Source organism: Grus americana, chromosome 12 (assembly GCF_028858705.1).
Source record: "Grus americana isolate bGruAme1 chromosome 12, bGruAme1.mat, whole genome shotgun sequence".
NCBI classification, from domain to species: domain Eukaryota; kingdom Metazoa; phylum Chordata; class Aves; order Gruiformes; family Gruidae; genus Grus; species Grus americana.
Window position 1 is genome coordinate 16,005,888 of NC_072863.1, and position 21,446 is coordinate 16,027,333.

Sequence of the window (21,446 nt, forward strand, 5' to 3'; positions counted from 1 at the left end):
TTTCACTCTGCCAGAGACAAGCATTTGCTTTGGAAACAGAACGCTAGGGCATGGCATCCCAACACATTCACCCTTCATTTTACATTTTATATTTATGCTTGGCAGGGATTTTTAAAAGATGCAGGTGTTACGCTACTGAAGTAAGGTTTGTTTTCTGTGGGAGGAGAGCTTCATCAGCCCTTGCTGCTTACAAAAGGAGCAGTTCACACTGGCCAAATATATAGCAGAGGCATGGAGGGTGGATAAGGATGGACACTGGTTAGGGAAAATCTCACATAGGCAGAGAAAGGAAAAAAAAAAACCCAAACCAAAAAAAAAACCCAACAAACTCCACCAAAATGCAGAACAGTGCATCCTTTTCCTCTTCTACCTGGGCAAATGGTTGTAAAACCAAAGGCCAAGATACAAGAAGATTCAAACAACAGCGGCTGTTTTGTCAAAGAAGTAAGAGTGGCTCGTCATTATGTAGACACAAAAGCTCCAACCAAAAGTTTGCCTAATTTTAGGATAACTATTTTATTTAAAAAAAAAAAAACAAAACAAACCACACCAAACCCAAAGATGAGCAACCAAAGTGGAATACGTGGGTGCTTAGCTACAATCACAAAGAAAGTAGCAACACACATCTGTTTCACATTCTGTCTTGGATTTACCCCTTGCCACTTTTAAAGTCGTGAGATATAAAAGCAAAGAAAATGTCAAGCAAGGTATTTATGAGTGCCAGCCACCTCACCAGCTCCTGCACTCCTTGACATCATTTCTCTATCTGACTTTGAAAAAAGTGCCACTTTCATCTACCATCTTTCACCAAAGCAAAACTTGCGCTATACATCACACCCCTTCACGCAGTTAAATGGCAGGAACTATCACAATACTGATGTTCAAGAACAAACTGCCTGAAAGACAAATAAAAGCAAGATGGTTTTTCAACTGCGATGGTACCATTTCCAGTGTGCAAGTTTAAACAAAGGTATACTCAGGTTTTTTTATGATCTAGAGACAGGGATGAGCTGTAGCACATCCAATCTGATCTACCTATGGACATCCTACAAATATGATTTACTAGCACTTTACTAGTCCAGTTTCTTAGCAGTTACTCAGGGCCAGGAGGGAAGCTGAATAGCATAGAGGTGGAAAACATCTGTCTAATTAAAACCTTAATTAACAACAGGACTTCTAAACCGCTGAGCAATGGACCAGGGCTGGCACTCCTTTCCTCAGCTGTCACAGGGAATACTCGTAACAACATCCAGGAACTACTGCAAGAAGAGACGCTACCTGGAATGACAGGCAGCAAAGCATCTGCCATGTAAAACAAGGAGGTTTGAAAGAAATCAGAGATATTCAGGCCAATACAACGCTGAAACAGAGCTGAAGAAAAATGCCGGTGTCATGAGATACAAAAGGATGATTAAGTAGCTCTTCAAGGAAAACACAAAAAGCCCTTACCGACTTTGTAGTGTACGCAGCCTTCCAGGTCACCCACAGACACCCAGCCTTGCCGCTTCTCCACCTCTGGATCATTGCGCAAAATTTTATTTCTCAGCCATGATAAGTAATATACCCTCAACTTATTCTTCTTCCCTAGGATTTGGAAATAAGAGAGACATAATGCTTTAACTCACTGAAGTACAAACTTTCCCACACTTTGAAAAAGCCAGAGTTTTGTGACCTTGAGTACAGCAGGTTTTTGTGCCTCGTCAAGGTGAGAGAAGAGTCCAGCAGCACAGAAGAAAAGCCCTGTGTGATGGTGAAACGCAGGAGGGAACTGGAAGATGAGCCATCCTGTGGCAGTAGGCACATGTACACTTATCTTGGGACTCAAGCCTGATGCAAGATTTTCACACCTGACTGAAATTCTTCCCTCAGACCAAAGAATAGGTCTCTACAGACACATGTATCATCAGAAATAATCACGCTATCTGGCATTTACTCCTTGATGTGAAGGAAGGAACACAGGTATGGCCTACAATGGCCATTTTGAGTAAGTGACTGATTTGGTTCTAATTAACTGACAATCTTCATTACGAGTAGCTATTTTCTTTTGGATGCCTTTCCAGGTGAGAATTACTTTATCATCTTTCATGTCAGTCAGTCTTTCTGTTGCTTTAGTGTGCATGGACATCTGGTCAACAGCAGTCTGGGATCACAGCTTAGTCTACAAGAGAAGAACTGTGTCACATAAACAACTGGACCTGGAAATACGGCACAAACAGCTCTCACCATCCCCTATGGTGAGTCTGGATAGGAAACAAGGAGCTGCCATTCCTTGCTGGACCTACGTCTCTGACCTTGTCATGTTCTAAGCATCCTTTGAGGCCACTCTCATCCATGGGCAATAAGGGCCTCAGTACCTTGCAGTCCAAGCTGTTTGTCAGCAGAGGTTGAAGATGCTACTCCATTTAATGTAACTGATGCTTTCACATTACGGCTCATACATCTTGTTGAACACAGAATGAGGTTATTTAATGATATTTTAATAGAATTGCACTTAGATGCTCACCCATCACAGAAACAAGCAAACAGACTGACAAACTATAAGTTGCTGAGAATCAGTTCATTTTAAGGATATGAAACACTTCATACTTCCCACAAACCATTTTACATATTAACCAGGTAATGAAATATCCCAAAGCCTCTCTGAAATGAGAATGTAAATGTTAAAAATTCAAGAGAGTTTTCCTATTAACAAGAATAACTGTCCTGTGATTTTCTGTAAGAGGAAATTCCTCAACCTAGTTTATAACCTAATTCTTCTTTTTAATTGCTTCCAACCCCAATGAAGGTCAGATACTTTTAGACACTGAACTAACCTGATATAGTAATTAGCACATTGAGTCCTTCCAGAACATCCATTTGCTGGAATCGTCTCCTTGTAATCAGTGAATAAACTCTTCCTTGACCACTTCTGTCCAGCAGCCACAATCCATTCTCTGTTCCCACCAGTAAATTTACTCCTGTAGATACACGGAAAAAAATACCGCATAAATCACCTAATGATTCAGAGGGCACCAAATGTACATTGTTTTGAGAATGGATTCTTAGTTAGTCTCACTTAATGGTACCTGATAATTTCTCTGTTCCTCTGTGGACGACCTTACAGAAAAATTAATAGAAAAAAAAGGATCTCACGATTACAGTTCTTACCCAGCAGAACACTTATATGCCCATGTAACTTGAAGGATGAGAAGTTCCGCTGAAGTCAATGTTGATTTAAACAAAAAGGAAAATGCTTTGCGAACTCAAACTTCTCAGGTGACCTTGGCAAGTGCCTGTGAGCACTGCTAAAGTCCCAGTTCAGCACCATGCCACTGGCAACACAGGAGATCCAATCAAATGATCTAAGGGTCTTTATCAATTAAAAAAACCCAAACCAAACAAAAAAAAAAAAAAATCCCTCTTTCCCTAAATACTACACTCAAATCACAGGAGGACCAAACTCGTGGGAAGAAGGGCTGCTGTTACAAGGAAGTGGAGTGTTTCTTTGAAAACAGTCCGTGTTTTGCAAGAATGCTTTCAAATGCCCATTTAAAGGAGTGAATCCATCTGAAATCCAAATGTTCCCAAGAAAGCAAAGGTTACTGACATCAGAGGATGTCAAAAATTGTGTTCAGCTGGCATGACAGCTACGTATCCTAATCAGCAGGTTCTAAAGAAATGACATGAGATTTTCTGCTGTAACAAGCAACCTCCTCCACCGGCAATGCTCTGACGAGTACCTGGTGCTCTTCAGGCTCAACACACATTTAATTACAGACCTGGCCACACAGCTCTGTTTTTAACTTAAAATCTTGGACTCCTATAAACATACATTACGCAAAATCTGTAAAGCTGTAAACTGGAAATCTGCATCTCCTTTGGATAATGTTTCATCCACTTCATTCATTTTTCATTCCAGACTCAAAAAGTGAGGAGGAGCAAAAGGCTGGATGAGTTCCATAGAATACATCTGTTCTTCTGAAGCAGAAAGGTGGTTAAAACAACTCAAGAGATTAGCTACTTTGAGACTGGGATAAGGTCTATAGTTGTTGAAAACTGGTCTGACTACACCCATCTTGGTTTTACACCATGTGACCCTGTAAAAAGGGTGATCCAGCGAGGTTCTGAGTAGGCACTGACAACAGGAACTAAGGAAGCCAAGCTTTTGGAAAGACTGATGTCTGTCCTGCTTCAGATTCTTGGAATATCTAACACACATGATAGCAAAAGGCTTCAGGTCTGGATTATCTCCACTGGGTCAGGGCTCAGTGTGATCAGCTGTAGTCGTATGCAGCTAACACAAGAGTAAGTACCATGAGCCGCATAAATTACTAAACCATTTGCAACTTTTGGCTCTTCCAATGAGCACACTTTCACTTTGGTGCTCAACCAAAACATTTTCTCATTCTGATGCACAAAATCCTTTGCAACTGTAAGTCATCTGTTTGCCATCTTCTACCAGGAAGGCAGCATCATGCGAGTGACGCAGGTATCTACTCTGTGATCCACGCCAGGACTTTCAGACAGAAGTGCAATACAACTGTGAAATCTGCCTGGCATATACTGCCAGCCTCTCCTGCTGCTGCCTTCCCTCCGTACACATGCCCAATTACTTCTGAGCTTACCCCACAATGCAGCACAAAGGACCTCTGAGTTGAATTTCTTCTTGTATTTACGAATTTCTGGACTGTCGCTCTGCGGGCGGATATTCGTTGGGTTGACGTTGACAACGGAGCCCTTCCTCGCATTTTCTCTCCTGACAGGCTCAGGTTTTGCACTGGATGCTAGAATGGAAGACATGCAATTGTGAAAAATGCAAGTGTTTGGCTACATCTTACATTTGACCTGTTTATGGCACAATGAAAGAAACCCCACAGGGGTGAGAGAACACCTCAGGAGCATTATGTAGCCAAAGGAAAAAACATACATCTGGAAAATTCCTCAGGCACTCCTGAGTAAGCACTGTGGTAACACAGCAGCACAGTAGAGCAAGCCACATCTGGAAGATAAGCAGAAGCAGTACAATGAAAATTCATAGCGATGCGGAGTTTCAGTTTCTGGAGATGTTACTGACAGTTTCCATCTCCAAGCAATAGGTCCTCCCCACTCCCGAAAAAAAAAAAAAAAAAAAAAAGACACCAGGAGTGACACTATATGAGAAGGGCAAAGCATACTCACGAGAACTACAGGAAGGTCCTACAGGACTGGTGGGAGGGGTGATTGGCAGAAGTCTAGGATCTATGAATGCAGTAAATGATGCTGTAGACGATGTACTGCTCTTTGAAGGTGTGCTTTCAGTGCACGGCGTCTACAATGAAAAACAAGAGCTGCTTCAGGAAGATGATACTAGGGGAGCAGACAGCAATGCACAGCCTCTGAGGTTCAGAAGAAATGGCATGTGGCACACTTAGACATGATGAACAGTCTTAAAGCAGTAGATAGATGGTACAAATTTAGTGACAGAAGAGGAGGCCTGAGCAGGCAGTTGTGTGGGGATGCTGAGCCAGGCACTGCACTGCGCCGAAACAACCTGTCCCCAGAAGAAGAGCAAGTCGATCACTCCCGGCTGTCTCATCTGCAACAGGGCATTGCTCAAATCTCTTTGCAGCAAGGAGGACACTGCTGCCTCAAGTAAGGCAGTTTAGGATGTGACCCCTGACAGAGCTGCTACCTGCCTCCAGTGACACACTTCTGCCCAAGACACCCTTTGGAGTCCCTTCGGGGCTGCCGAGACATCCTGCCCTGGCCCCTCCGCTCTCCCACCAGGCACTTAGATGGAAGAAAGCCAGGGATGATGAGCAGAGGCTGACAAGAGCTGACATGACAGGTAAAGGAGCGGAGAGAACAAGCTCTTCTAACTTCTAAGAGGGGAGGAAAAAAAAGGAAGTAAAGAAAAGGGAGCAGAGAGAAATGGGGGCAAACAAGTGGAACAATAAAAGCTGTTAGGGAGCTCAAGATTTCTTATCCGTCCCCTAGGTAAAACTTTTAAAGAAAAGAAGAGATGTGGTAAAAAAAATCTCATCATAAAAAGAGATAGGATAAATGAAGTTAAAAGGCTCTAATCACAGGCTCCTAAGGGCTGGAGGAGAATGATGGTACAATTCATTGAATCTGTAATTTATCTCTTACCTTATGCAGAGGTTTGTTCTGAGGTTCCTGGCTAGTCAGTGGCACTTTTGGTTGGTTCACAGAGGAGTCTGAAATTTGGCTTTGCTGGAGGAGATCTGGCAGGAGATAGTTCTGGTTGTTTACGCTCCAGAGGCCTTCTTGGGTGCTAGAAATTTGTTTCCCTAAAATCTGATCCTGCACATGAGAACATATAGTTAAACTCCACATTTGGCATACTTCCAATGCACTATGCAACTTCTGTTAATGCAGACAATAAATAATGAGCATATGGGGAGGGGTGCTCTGCATGATGCATCATGTAAAGACAAACCCTATGGAAATTTTACAATAAAAAAAAATAAACACAAAAGTGTGTGGCGAACACCTGAGACATCAACATTGGCTTCCACTCCTGAAGTCTTCCACAAATGTTCCTCATCTACGTTACCTCAACCACAGGTAAAGAAGCAACATCATCCTCAGGGACACTTGATGTTACAGATCTGACCTCTACCTACCACAGTAGGTACTTCTGAGTTCCGGACCTGTAGTTAGTTCAAAGCCCCTTACCATTCCTTTCACTGCTACTTTCCACTCAGTGAATTAGGAAATCTTATTCTAGAACAATGACATTCAGTAGGACCCAGTATCAGCTCTTCCAGTACAATGATGTTTGGTACTGCAGACCTCCTTACAGGATCCCACCAGCTTCAAGGAAATACTTGTAAACTCTGTAAGATGTGAGGCACCACACAAGCTCGCTCTCCGAATGGCACAAAATACGGAGTCAGAGGTCGGTTTCTGGTCATACATGGCTAGAAGCTTCGAGAGGAAGAAAGATGGGGTATGTAAAGCAAGCGGTGTCCCAGATGGGGAGGGCAGTGCAGAGGGATCTACCCCTGGCCATGATCGGTCAGGGTACCTGAACACCATTGGCACTGGAACGTAGAGAGTGAGAGGAGCCAAGTGCTACACTAGAAAATTCCTCCTGAGTTACGCAGAAGCAAAAAGCACCACCAAACTCGAACTGGTTGAATTCAAGGCAAGTTTGTAGGTTGTACTGACTTTGACAAACAACCTACTCGAATCAGATCAGCTTTTTGAATGCTGGTCAAAATATGGGGAAAAACAGTAGATAATTCTAAATAGAAGACATTTGTGTTTTAAAAGCCAAGTAATTAACTAGAAATCAAATTGATTCTCTAAGTATTTTACATTTTAATTTAGATATAAAAAACCAAACCAAACCAAAACATACATGTCAGTATTAGAGATTAGGGAATCAAGCAAGTATGAGCCTTTTTTGTCCGGTTTTGAGTCAGATTCAGCTGAACTGAACCAAACTCCCATTTGAATCATTTTGGCAGTTTGGGACACCCTAACCACTTCAAACCAGTTCATGCTGATGGGCCAGGGAATGGGATGTTGGAAGAAGTTGTAGAGACTCGTGATGGCTGCGGTTGGTGAAACAGAGGTGGGAGGAACGGATAGGATTCTCCATGAGAAGGAGGGTGAAGACCGGAAGGCATCAGAGATTTGTGAGGAGAGGTTGCAGCCATCTGTCTGTTCTCCCTCCTGCATTGTCCTCCCCAAACGCACCAGAAAACACGACCTCCACTCTTTTCCATCCTCCCTCATGCTCAGTCTGGGACTCAAAGACCCCATCCTTCTCCTTTCCCTCAAGCAGTCTACTTCCAATGCCCAGATATCAGGGGAAAGGGAAAGTACAGGGATGGTTTTGCCACAAGAGAAATACTGAGTTTGCCCTGTTTATAATTCCTTCTCCGAAGCAGGGTCTTTCCTCCTCGAGGACAGTGTGATGAAGGCAATGCGAGACTCCTTCCGCAGTCAGGAAGGACGCCACTCTGGTCTGAAGCTTAGAAATCACACCAGAGGTAAAGAAAACTCCTTTTTCTTCCTAGCCCTGCCACAGCTCACACAAGCAGTTCTGCGAAAAACACCAGTTTCACAGCAATTTATTTTCCCTATCTGTGAAACAAGAGTACACTCAGTAATATATGAGAAGTGCTCTGATGTTGAGTGCAAGTCTTATTACTGTAATTTTGTTTTGTTTTGTTTTCAACCACAAAGAACATTGTTCTGCTTTGTCTGTCTTCATCTTTTCTGCACTAATATTCATCACAGGGGAAAATCCACATGACGAAGTCTCTACTAGAAACTACAGCTGGGAAGAAAGCTTAACATGACATATGATAGGAGATGTATTTTTGCTAAGTCAGTAGGGAGAGGTGAAGTGGTTTTCCCCTCTTCTGGTAATATTTTAAGTAGTAAGAGGTAGCTCTCTTTAAATCTGAATAACAAAGGTCAAGATTTTTAACAACAGCAACAATGCACACCAACAATGATTTGCTTTTTGCAACCTGCCCAGTGCCTTCAAGAAATACATTGACATCAGAAACTACTACCAGGTCAATAACAAGGACAAATAAAGAAGTGCAATTTTGTACCTAAATGTAAGCATTTTTATAGGAAGCACAAAACCTGAAACTATGCATTTTTTTCAAGCTTTATAGCTATAATTTGCAATGACAGAGCAGGACTTCAGAGTGAAAATGCTGCCGAGAAGAAATGGATACAGCGTTTATCATGCACACTAACGATCTGACTCCCCCCCCCCCCCCCGTACCCACCCCCTTACAAATGGCCAAATTACCTTCTGTTCTGCGACGGTGCTTTGGGGTTTCAGTTCAATTCCATCTGGTACTCTCGTCCTTGAGAAATCTGCCACTCTGCTGCTTAGCAGTTGCCTGGTAACAAACTCCAATTAATGAACAGAACTACTTCAGGGGAAAAAAAAAACCCAAACCAGAGCCCAAAAACCAAAAAAAATCCCCCACATATACATGTTCAAAAGTGAGCATAATTAACATTCACTAGTTACACTTAAAGGTTCTTGTACAAAAGCAAGCTGATTAGTCTGTGGATGTGCCTGAATGGACTTGAGCCTGAGGAGCACTCACACACAGCAGGAAGCTCTCCCCACCTCGAAGGGGAGCATCCCTTCATCTCCCTGCACTTCACCCACCATTTTTCAGACACTGCATAGCTCAGAAAAGTGAGACCTGGTCCCTCAAGCTGTCACTTGAGAAGTGCCTACTTCAAAACTTCTCCTGTCTCCCCTCACACACTACTCTGCGGGGTGCAATCATGACCACTCTGCTCTCCAGAGAAAGAGATTCAGCTACACTTGCACGGGGAAGAGCCGCTGCTCCCCTATATACCGGTATCAGGGACCTCTCTGCCAGTGCCTACTGGGACAGGCTACAATGGAATTTCATACTGTGAATCAGTCCCTGAAACGTGGACATCCTCACCTTACATACAAAGCAACAAAAAAAATGTTGCCCAATGCACATAGAGACAAAAGAACATAAGAGCTGCTGGACTGGCTGGGGCCAAAAGCCCACCTAGCCCAGTATCCTGTCTCCAGCAGTGACCAAAAGGAGATACCTACAGAAAGAGTAAGAACAAGGCAAGCATCTGTTGTGATATACCCCAGCATACTTGTGATTCACACACAACCAGTGGTATCTTTTAAATTAAAACTTTTTCACTCAAGTGGAACTGCCTCAAACTGTCAGTGAGGCTCTGGCCCCATTTCTGTGCATTTCCACCTCACGTTATTTATTTCTGCCACTTATTTATATTCATTTATTACTGCAGTCCATTTAAGCCTATTACATTTCTGCCTCCTTTCCAGTAATTATAAAACTGACTGGATACAGGATGCTGGTGTGAAGGGCTCTACAGTGCTATGCCACAACTGGTAGGAGAGTGCAAGGGCTGTTTGTGTTTTTTTAAATGTTGCCCAATGCGATAACAAAGAAGGTTTGGTGAGAGAGTGACCGACTTAAGGTGGTTGTGAAGGAGTAGAAGTTTTTGCGGCTTTTTTTGTTGTTTATTTTTTGGTTTTGGGTCCTCCTCCTTCTATGGGAGAGGTAAATACTTGCATACTAAACTTAGAAGGAATGGCAAGATACGGAGTAGGATCAATGGTGAACACAAGGACCTGTTCTTACCAGGAAAGCAAGCAACAGCTGATCTTAAATGATGACAACCTCCCACCTACCAGGGGGAGAAAGTAATTCCTAGCCAAGCACGCACCTGCACCCACCTCGTTCAAATTGTGGTAGGGAACAGCATATAAAGAGCAGAGAGAGGAAACTGAACCACACAAAATGAATCCCAGGAAACTCAATGGTTTAGGATTGTGAATGCTGTGGGCATCGGAGGAAGAAGCACTCTCAGTAGAGCAGGAGAAATTAGCAGCAATGGAATAGATAAGTTATACAAGCAGGTAAGATGCTGGATCACGTACACTGACACCCTTTCCTTAAAACAAAAACCTGGTGTGTGCGAGGAAGAATTCTGGCTCATCTCACCAAAAAGAAAAACACGACCGAATGTTGTTTTACTGGTGAAAGACAGCTGCCCTTAGTCCTGGCTTCCTCAGAAACGAGCCTTCTCAGGGTGATTAACAGGATTCGTCCAAGAGAACATGAAGCTCTTTCTCTTGCGCACGTGCACGTCCCAAGTCTAGTCCTACTGGGCACCTCTGTGAAAGCTGGAGCGTGGACATCAAAAGCTGTTGCACAGCCCAGGCAAGAATAAGAAAACACAGATTGTTTTCAATAGCCAACTAAAACTTGTGCCAAGGTGTCTCAGCCAAAGCCCACACAGAAACACTCCTACAGACTGCAAGGGGCTTCAGATCCTGCATTCACATGCTTTAGATAGCAAGAGAAACAAACCCCTTCACTTTATCCAGAATATGCGAAGTTCCAATGCTGGCTGTCACTTACACTTTGATCACTATCCTTTTTGCTATTTACTTGGTAGTGATCAGGACATGTTTTCCAAAGTATCTATCTTTTAACATAAATGACTTTCAGCCGAGGTAAAGGGACTTTGATTAATAGACAAGATTATACTTTTGCTTTTACAGGAGTTCTTGTGGTGGCTGTGTGCACAGGAGGCAAACCTGATGGGGATCGTCCTGCTAATTCCACTTCTCTAGAGGACCGGTGGATCTCACACACAGAGGAGATGCAAATAACACATGCAGATTTCCAAAGGCAGTGATACCACTCCTTCAAATCATTACAGCATGCAAGGATCACAGCAATCTAACACTTACACAGCAAAGTCATTGCTACAGGGCAAATCCATATTTTTATGTAGAGTCTTTCTGAGGTCTAGGATGAATTCTATGACCTAGAGTGAATAAAACTTTTTACAGATCAGAATAAGGTGGTTTGGAAGAGGAGCAGTAAGAAAATAAAGGCTTTACAGTAAAAAGACAGCTCTTTCAGGTGCACTGAATAAGCTACAAGATTTTTAACATTCTCCCTCCTCATCCCTCAGCTTTGAAAATGAACTTCAGAAATGCAAATCAGGAGCACGTGCAGGCGCAAAAACTCTACCTTCTTCAGAGCAGCACAGGGGAAGGGACTGGTACCAGGCCAACGCAATAGCTTGCCAACAGTGCTACAAATCTGTGCATCTCTTCCTGAAGACTGACAAAACCGCATGTGCAATTGTGTCAGAAGAGCAAGAACCGCATCCCAGAGAGCTCTGTGGCCCTGCTTCAAAGTAAATCCTAGAACTTGAATTAAACTGAAGTCTCTTTGCAAGAGAATTAGAAGTTTTATTCATCAATACTAAAAAATAATTCTGTCTGCTGTTCCAAACAGCAGGGCTGGCCAACTGATACCCTGACTCTCCCTTGGACTAGCAAGCTATTCACGCTCCATTATTTCTCAGCAGAATACACTTTTTGTACGATAGGTAAAACACCACAAGACGTCAGTCACAAAATCAACAAGAGAAACTGGAAAGCTACAGAGAAACAGTTCAGGTGAGAACAGCTTGGTACAAGCCACAGCATCATCTGGCAACCACAGAAATTGTGCAAAATAGCAATATTAAAAATACAGCAAATTTTACAAAAACAAATCCTGCTTACCCTATCCCTTCATTATAAACAGCCCTGGTGAAGGAATCAGCTTTTCAGTGGGAATTATTTCTCCCGGAGTGAACAGACTATCTGAATACAAGGGCCATGTTTGCCTTGCTTTTTTCAATGCAACTTGTCTTTAGCATGAAGGTGTACAGTTTCCTTTCCGTCTCCTTTTTTTCCTTTCAAAAATTCCATTTAAACATAGATCAATGTAACGCAATCTCTATAAAAGCACTACCTATTGATATTCAGTTAAAACAAGACATGTCCTCATTGTCCCAGGGCAGGAAGTCATCAAAGCTTATTACACTGCATACACCTGATGGAGCAAACATTTACCCTCGGGAGTTCATTACAGTGCGATTAAACTGCTTAATTACCACTGACATAAATGACTGATAGTAACTTCAGAGGGGAGGTAGTATTTATGTATGCCAACTTTTCCCAGATATTTAGGAGTGTGTAATAAGAAGAAAGAAAATAATAATAATTAAAAAAAAAAAATCAAGCCAACCCTGTGTGGTTTGTGTCATCTTCATCGCTGCTGCTGACTTCATCACTTGATGAGGAATAGTCTGCTGCTTTTAAGAATGAGCTGGCACCGTCCTTTCCCTTGGCAAAGGAGCCTGGACTCTAAGTAAAGAAAACTCAGTTGATTTTTTTTTTTTAACTCATGGAAGAACCCATTGCTAAACAGCATGTGCAGTATTTTACTGTCCCAGCAAACATAGTTATCATCACTTCCACACCAAAAAAGCTTTATTAGGAAGTTGATGCTTTTGTTGGTCCATCACAAGTGGGTATTTCACACAGGAAAGTGACCTAAGCCATAACATTTGGTTTTCCTAAAAGTTGAAAGGTGACTAACTTCAGTCAGTATGTTATTTTGAACCTCCAACATTTATGATTCAATTTTTGCACTTTGCAGGAGCACAGAAATACTTCCTTTTTTCTCGTAAGAAAAGGGGTGCTCTGCACCAGGACTGCAGGATCACACCAGCCTGAGTTCTGTTCCAGCCCTGGGTTACCTCGGGGCTCGCGGGGCCACGCCTGAGCACCAGCTGCGCCTGCGCAGACCAGGTACGAACCACTTCGGGCTGGAAAGACAATACCCACACAGCCATGGCTCGCTCCCACAGGGTGGTCAGACTTCCCAGTCCTCCAGGAACTCGTATATAGGCCTCCCACGTCACTGGCAATGGCCTAAATACAGAGTCTTCTTCAAACCTCCAGTCCCTGACAAGCCAGGAGGCGTTGGGGACTCCAGGAAGCTGCAGCTGTCCCCTGCTGCCCTGCTCTGCATCCCCTGGAGCCACCCAGGCCTGCCTGTGAAGTTTTAAAATGCCAAGCATCCCGCAAACTTGTGAAGTGCCAAGCATCCCGCATATGAGCTCCTGCATGAGGCACTGTGAGCTCCAGTTGTCTAATAGGCATCCCTGCCTCTCCCCCCCTAAAAACTACCACCAAAGAAAAGAAATGCCTCAGTAAGTAAGACAGAGGAGTAGCAATCATCCTTTCCATCAGTGGCACGTCAGCAAATGGAGAGCCAGGGCAGTCCTGAGCGTGACACAGCCTGGTAAGCACATATTCCAGGCAGTTACACAGTGGATATTCGCACAACCCACAGACATAATCTTGACTTCAGGGTTGCATGACAAGTGATCAATGACTTCCTGAAATAGTAAAGACATATCCTTCCTTTCTAAAGATTTACGATCAGGCAGGTTCAGGAAAATTGAACTCTCTGCCGCCGACCTGAGCCGGACACAAGTCAGACCTGGACCAAAAGCTGAGGAGACACATTAATGCAGCAGTAAGCTCGAGCCAGCCGCACGTGGCCTCTCAGATGGACTCATTAGCTAACAAACTCAAGCACCAACAGAGGAGCGGTCTGCATAGATATGCCCTTAGTGAAAACTATGAAGAAATAAAAAATATCAGTGGATTTAAAAGAACCTACTGCAATCTGCCCTGGATGAGATACTTTTTCAGACTTCTTAGGCAGCTGCAAGTGGTTCTGGGACAAAGCATTCTCTGCCTTGGCCGGTCCTGGATTCCCTGGGAAAAAAAGAAAAAAATAAAAAAGTTTATTTTTTTAAATGCATGTGCAGCAGAGTGAGAGAGGGGACCAGTAAGACAAGCACATGTAGTTATCACCCAAAGCAGACAGCAGGCTCTGCTGACAAATTTCTTTCTTCTCTTTGTTGCAAAGGGAAATCTTTACAATCATTTCCCAGTTGTTCTGGATGCCACAGTATTATGTATATAAATCAATACTGGCGCAGCTTAATGCTGCAAGAGTAAGACAAGCAGACCGAAACCTTGGCAACATACTCCCACTGTGCACCAGCAACAGTTCACTGACTGGCAGGCAGCTTGCAAGGGAAAAGGCTGAGGGCATGCCAATCCCCTCCTCTGGTCCTCTTCTTGAGGGGAGACAGCTCATCACATCAGCAACCGCCGGGTATATTCCAGCCCTGAAGGTGCCACCCAGCTATATTCCTGTGACTGCACACAGGGGTCAGGGAGAGGGTATAAGAGCCTGGGCCCCCAGTGCACATGTTCATGAGCAAACAGATGTGGTGCTAAGATTTGGCCTTCATAAAAATGTTGCACAAAAACAGTCTAAAGGATCTGATTCCCTAAGCCCAACTGGGCTGGGGGCAAACAGCTGCTCTAAACTTCACTCATGAGCATGGGGTCAAGCTAAAAGCAGAAGAGGATTCACCACTTCCCATGGCAGCACAGGCAGAACCATTTTCCAGTCCCTGCTTCCCTCAGGGCACACGGAGCATCACTTCTCAGCTCCCACTTCCACTCTGTCCCATGGGGAAGTAGCTAATAACAGCCCTCATTTTTGCAGAGACAGCTGGCCCCGGCCACAGGCCAACTCAGCGTCAGGTGGCACCTCATGACACTCTGCCCAAGGTCAGGTATGCTTCCCTCCCAGGTGGCTTGGGGACCTACACTTGCCACCACACTTGCACAGCTATTGAATACCCAAGCAAACTAGACTAGAGGAGCTGGACTCCATCCGCACATGCTGACGCCATGTTAGGAGGGATTCTTGCAAGTAATCAAGTGAATCTTCCCTTTCAATGCCCCCGCTGTCCACATAGCTACCTGGGAAGAACAAAAGCAGCCTTGGAGAGGTGCTGTCTTCTGCACACGATTCCTGATATAAGCAGAGGGAAGGAAAACAGATGTCCCCACATCTTGCCCTGGGACACACCAGCCACCACCTCATCCAGCAATTTCTCCCATGACGATCCCCGTGCTACCAAGAGGACTCCTTGCAAGTTAAGGGGATAGAATTCAAGCTCACACAAATTAGGATTTGTATTTGGTAACTGAGATAGTTTTATCACAATGGCTTCATGTATTCATGCGTTTTGCACAGCTTTTACAATTCAGAATTCCTTATTGGTCAACAAGTACCTAAACAACTTAGCAGAAGTATTAGCTTTAAAGTATTTATAGCCCTTTCCTGCCCAATTCATTATTCCTGTGGGTTTGGGAAAGCAACAAACTCTTTCTGGAACACCATACGCCAGAACAAGCTGTAATTTAATGACACTTAAGAACCCAAGGAGACAGTTTAAACCACAAGGGAGGTTTTCTATTCTTTCCATTGCTGGTGAGGTTTTCATTTCCCCATGCCAAAATAGCACAGGAGTTACACATCACGCAGACACTGCAAAGTTGAGCCGGGCTGTTGCACGTTGTTCATCACTACACTGTTATTCAAACATAAAATGACATAAGGGCAAAAAGAAACAAAACCCAAGCAGTTTAAAGTGTGCTTTGGATTTCTCTTGAAGTAAGCTTCCTATTCTGTGTAATTAGTGAAAGCAAAACTGGCTTGATTGTGTAAGTGTAATAAATAAGCAACTTGTTCTTCATTTATCAAGAGGTTGCAAATTAACAATGTAAGCCTCAGTTTAAAAATAAATGACCTCAGCAGCTCACTGGTGTGGTTTCAGAACATTTTTAGCATCCACCCTGCTTTGAATTGGGCGTGATTCCTCATGTCCTCCATCTTTAGTAGTCAACCTGGACGCAGATCATCATAACACACTGCTGCTTTGCAAGCTGCTACACAAAAAATTGCCCTACAGTTGACCCACAGAAAACGCCCGTAGGAATAACAATAGAGGGGCAAAGCTGTCCACTTCTGCTCCATGTCCCCATCTGCCAGAACCTCACGTTAAGTCTCAGGAACCAGAGTCAGTACTGCAAAAAATCTGCACAACCATGAGCAAGGCCACTGTGTTCCTACACTGCTACCAGTGATACCAAGATACCTTACAAAGTTGCACTTTGCTTAAATTGGATGAGGCTATCTCTACCTTTTAACTTCTTTTGCCTTTTTTTTCCAGTTCCACTATCTTTCTGCAAATAAAAGAATATTGGAGGAATGTTTCATAAGATGCTGTACAGAGAGTCTTACGCTTCCTTCAGCCAGTACGTTATTAGAGTGCAGGAACAGTGTACAGCAACTGCTCATCTGTATCATCTTATTAGTGGGCAATGCAAAAAAAGCAGCATACGGTTATGCAGAAAATGCCAATGGGTGAATATTAGTGTTGAATTACATCTGTATGTCTGTAATGTTGGCTCTGCTGAGTTTCAATAGTGTCAGTAAGTGCAACTGAACTGATTTTTTTTTCAATTCTTAATTGAGGCAATTCAAATTTTCTACAGGGAAATACGTTCACAGTCACTTTTTGACTCAAAAGAGGAAGCGTTTACATCTTAGGAACATGGAACCATAAGATCCAGAGGGCTTTCAAAAGCCTATCACCAGAAGGCATCATTAAAAAAAAATATCCCATTCGCAACACAGCACTTGACACTCTGCAGAAGCCCGTTTCACATTTGCACATTTTGACTGATGAATCTTTGACTTAGGAATCACCTGAGGTTGACCAGCTGCTCTGATGAGATCCCATCTCCCACTGCTTGTTGCCACGAGTGCTGCTGCTGCTGCTTAACTTCAGAGCATGTCCCCCGGGGGATGACTGATGAGTGTTACTAAACAGAAAGACAAAAAACAGATCAGACTATCTTGCATGCAGGAATACAGACTGGAACGGACCTCCTAGGTGACTGAATCGAGTTCCCTGCTGTTACTGTATGATATAATGCTCCTGATAAACAAAAATTTTATATTCATTGCTGCGCCAAGCAGGGCCACCCAGTAGTGAGAGAAGATGGAGGGGGCAGTTTCCTCTGGGCAGTCATTCTGGGAGATTACAGACTCCCAAGTCATTACAAAATATCCTAGCACATGTACTTCTCCCTTGGCCTCTTCAGATCTGTGACACTCCTGATTTCAAAATCTCATGGCTTTTAGAAATAATGAAACCTGCTCCAGCACCCTCCTAGAAGATACATCATCACCCACTTATCAATGGAGAAAGGAACACATCAGACAGTAAAACAAGCTGCCAAGCTTGTGAAGTAAAACAGTGGCTCACCTAGAAACCCGGGCTCAGAAGCCACACACTTGTAATGCTGTGGTTTACTTACATCTTTCTTTTCTGCTTTACCTCCTATAATTCCTAAGAAGAAAGCATTTAGGGCTTGACTTCACTTGAAAGTTATTTCAGATGATGTTTCTGACTCTGGCTCATCAGCAGTGCTGCACGTTATTTTGGTACGTCAGCTAAATCTACTTCCCTTTCAAATCTCTCCAACCCTTGTTTCTCACAGCATTATGTTCCCTGATTAGACATCCGGCGGGGGCTACCCTTTACTGCTGAGCTCTCTGCATCCTTGGTCTGTTCTCCTGGGATATGGAAAAAGCACACTAGCCTTAAGGGCAGACTGCCAAAATAGTCAAGATATGTCTACAGACAGCCTGTTCCAGCTACTACCAGGCAAAACAAAGCTACAGGCACAAGCTATAAGTGCCTATACAGGGAGCTGGGGCCAGATCCCCACTCGCCAAAGTATCCAGGCACCTAACTCCCCTTCGAAACAAACAGTGTCGGCACTGATGTGCAGCATCTGCAAGAGCATCCAGGCAGCCCCGACCAACACCGCTCCCTCCCGCCACCATCAGTGCCAATAGACTCGGATCTTAAGTAACCTGTACCTTCATCAGCCGCTTCCTCTAATGTGAGGGAAAGTAAAGCATCACCAAATCACAAGAAGTTAAACGACTGCACAACGTGCTGCCTGTTAATTGGGAAATGGGCGCACAACTTGCATGCAACCCACTCAGGCATGCCAAACAGGCTGAACCAAATGAAACAACTCATTGCAGGAATTAGTACAGATGGAACAGCCCTTATGTATTACAAATACTTCTTTCCAGCACAAGACAGAACTACCGTGCATGAAAAGGAGGAGGAGATCTACAAGAGGCTTGTTTCTCTCTAAATCAGTTATGTCAATCATTAAAAGGAAGCTGGCTTAGACACTTTCTTGAGGTTTAAGATCAGGAAGTTTGGTTAGTTATTTTTGTGAACAAACTGACTCAAAAGAGAAAATTGTAACTGCTATTGAATGAAGTATGAACTCATGTCAGTTTTGGTGACACTGAGGTTATGGCTTTGTTTTTAATAAACTGGCTTTAGTTTTCCTATCAACAATAAATCAGCACTAGTATAAGCATAAAACGCTTAAAAGCTTACCTTGAAAGACATCTCTGATGGCCAGGCTGATCTCTGTTGTAAAATTTAGAGGTTGTCCTTTCTGGAACCTTAAGGATTTAATCAAATGTTTTAAGTTTGCTACTGATATTTTAGACTCAAGTGATAAAGCTAATGCTTACCCTGTATCAATGCAAAAATAAGACTAACCAACATAAACCAATAATGCTTCAGTGGGACCTGTGGAGAGATCTTCCATGATGTCAATATTGGAAGCTGCAAGTCAGCAGCATGTGCTTCCAACTTGCTCCAAGCCTGTGCAATCTATCAGGGTGCAGACTGCAAGTGGTTTGCACCTTTCCCTAGAGGCAGCATTAATCCTGGTCAGTATTTAAAGTAGAGAGGGAAAACATATGCAGTCACTTAATGCAGCTTTCCCTAAGCAGTGGATGCTTATGTTGCTTCCAAAGGGCTGAAGGAAGAGAGACACAGCCCAACTGCAAAGTAATAAAATGGATACATGCACGCATGCCCATACACATCCCCGCACAAATATTCTTGTATTTATTCTTAGGAATTCTGCTAAAAAGAGAAATACACCATCACCTGAATTATACAAACTAATGAGTTTTTCTGCAAGAAGCCAGATTTTTCACAGAAAGGGCAGCTACGGGTACTTGGTCTAACAAAAGAAGCATATCTGCATTCGCAGATCCCGCAGATACATACACATAAACTCAGAACGCCTACCTCCTTATAAATGCGTATTTTCTTTCTAGATTACTGAGACCCAGTTAATGTACAAGCAATGAATTTTTCACAGTTTCATGAAGTCCTGAGGATGGATACTACACAGTGGAAGAGAACTGAGCAGAGCGCTATTAACTACCGACAGTGCAAACACCCCGAGTTTCACATACCTTTGGGGGCTGTTCTTCATTTTGACTCATGCTCCAGAATACGTCATCCTGCACAGGGCTGAGTGGTGTTGTCACCATATCTGACAGTGAACTGCTGTGGTACACGTCCTTACTAGCCTGGAAATTTTCACACTTGAAACAAATGAAATACATGTTGAATTGTACTTCCCTGCGTATATAACAGGTCCCAGTCTCAACAGATATCAATGGTTCTGTTTGCGAGATCAAATTTTTAGTAAATGCACAAGGAGCATTGTGTTTAGATACAGCCCTGCTCACCTTATTCACTGTGAAGTTATTCATTTCCAGCATATTAGCATGTTAGGCACAAATATTTCAAGGTGAAGGATACAATGAAAAGAAATAGTAAAAACATTTATGCTGTACATGTATCTCCCCTTCTTAAATCTGTGGAGAAGCTAACAGGCCATTGGCAGTGCAGAGCGAACTACTTAACTGGATGATGCAAAAATTCCTGTTGAGTAAGCATATTTCATTTAAACCTGACCAATGTTTCCATTTCAGAATTTAGATAGTATAAACACTGGGGGAACCCCTCTCCACTGTTAGACGTTGACTTCCAAACTAGTCTTTGCAAGCACACCATCAACCTAGAGCCAATGGAGACGAACTGCCAGCTGGAAGTGCTTTCAAGTCTGCAATGGTTATGAGGGTGCCCTGGCCCTCTGCCGTAACAGATTTTTCAATTACTTGGAAAAAAATCAAACTTAGAATGCAGTAAGAAATAAGAAACTATGCTCAGACTACATCTCATGGGTAGTCATGCCCAGGTGCTTCCATTGCGGCTGCCTGTGTTTAAAAGATATCTTCAAATGTGTCAAATTAGATCATTAGGATAGCAAATGCCCTAATCACGGGGTGGGGAGAGAGGGGAGGCAAGCAATCAAATCACTTCCTTACAAAGTCTTCATTCCAAGGGAACATTAAATAAGCAGTGTAAATCTCAAGCTAAAATACTCAAATTTTGGTCCTCTGATTCTTTCTGTATTTGAAAGAAAAAAGAAAAAAAGAAAAGAAAAAAAAAGAAAAGAGAAAAGAAGGAAAGGTCCCTTAAATTCTACACACTAACGATCTATTACACCAGTGTCTTCCACAGGGGAAGAAAGGCAGAGAGCTAAAAATGCCAACTGAAGGTACTGATCCTCCCTGAAATGAGAAATCCTCTTGGACACAAGACTGAGGCAGAACACACGGAAACGCTGTGTCAGCTGGGCCCATCTCCAGGGATTGCTATGCCAGAACCAATTTGATGTTACAGACGTAGAAAAGATATTAGAGAAATGCCTGAAGCTATACCACTTTGTGCTTTATCTTGTCAGACCTCCCATGCAAAGCAGGACCGGGGCTCTCCGGAAACACCCGCAGCAGCAGGAATGCCATGGGCTGATGTCCTTCCCACGTCAGGAAGGAGCCCGCGCCGCGGCACGCAAACACACCTCTGCTGGGAGGCACCTCTTTCTCAAACGCACGGCAAGACCAGCACCCCCACTGCTTGCAGGCCTAAGAAAGAGGCTGGCAATTTTTGTCTGAGTCAAAAGTTTTAACTCCTGTGTCCTGATTGAGTTACCACAACTCAGATCAGAGACAGCTGCAGTTCAGTTTCCTCAAAGAATGACTCAGACAAATACTTGACTGATATATCAGCCAAAATCTGTAAAATTCTCCAGTTCCCCAGTCTTGAAAAGGAAAACACTGTAACTGACAATGGCACACAGCTTTTCAATAATGTAACACGATTATGAATTTCCTGTAACTCTACAAGACTAATTATTTCATGGGAACAATGTTCAAAATCACTTAAATAGTGACAGGTACTAATTCTAAAACTAGTTAAAGATG

The 21,446-nt window shown here is 43.3% G+C and overlaps 1 protein-coding gene across 2 annotated transcripts in view; it reads right to left on the minus strand.

Moving 5' to 3' along the window:
* NRK (Nik related kinase) overlaps positions 1–21,446 on the minus strand; it is a 110,723-nt gene that overhangs the window by 18,716 nt on the left and 70,561 nt on the right. For both annotated transcript variants that reach the window (XR_008578938.1, XM_054839230.1), the window contains exons 16-26: positions 19,587–19,718; positions 18,709–18,776; positions 16,986–17,101; positions 14,028–14,125; positions 12,582–12,700; positions 8,762–8,855; positions 6,109–6,282; positions 5,158–5,287; positions 4,605–4,763; positions 2,814–2,957; positions 1,450–1,584 (exon numbers count right to left, since the gene is read on the minus strand). Coding sequence is in view for 1 of the 2 variants with exons in the window: in XM_054839230.1 (XP_054695205.1) it covers positions 1,450–1,584; positions 2,814–2,957; positions 4,605–4,763; positions 5,158–5,287; positions 6,109–6,282; positions 8,762–8,855; positions 12,582–12,700; positions 14,028–14,125; positions 16,986–17,101; positions 18,709–18,776; positions 19,587–19,718 (1,369 nt within the window). In the remaining variant the exon portion in view is untranslated. The remainder of the gene's footprint in view (positions 1–1,449; positions 1,585–2,813; positions 2,958–4,604; positions 4,764–5,157; positions 5,288–6,108; positions 6,283–8,761; positions 8,856–12,581; positions 12,701–14,027; positions 14,126–16,985; positions 17,102–18,708; positions 18,777–19,586; positions 19,719–21,446) is intronic.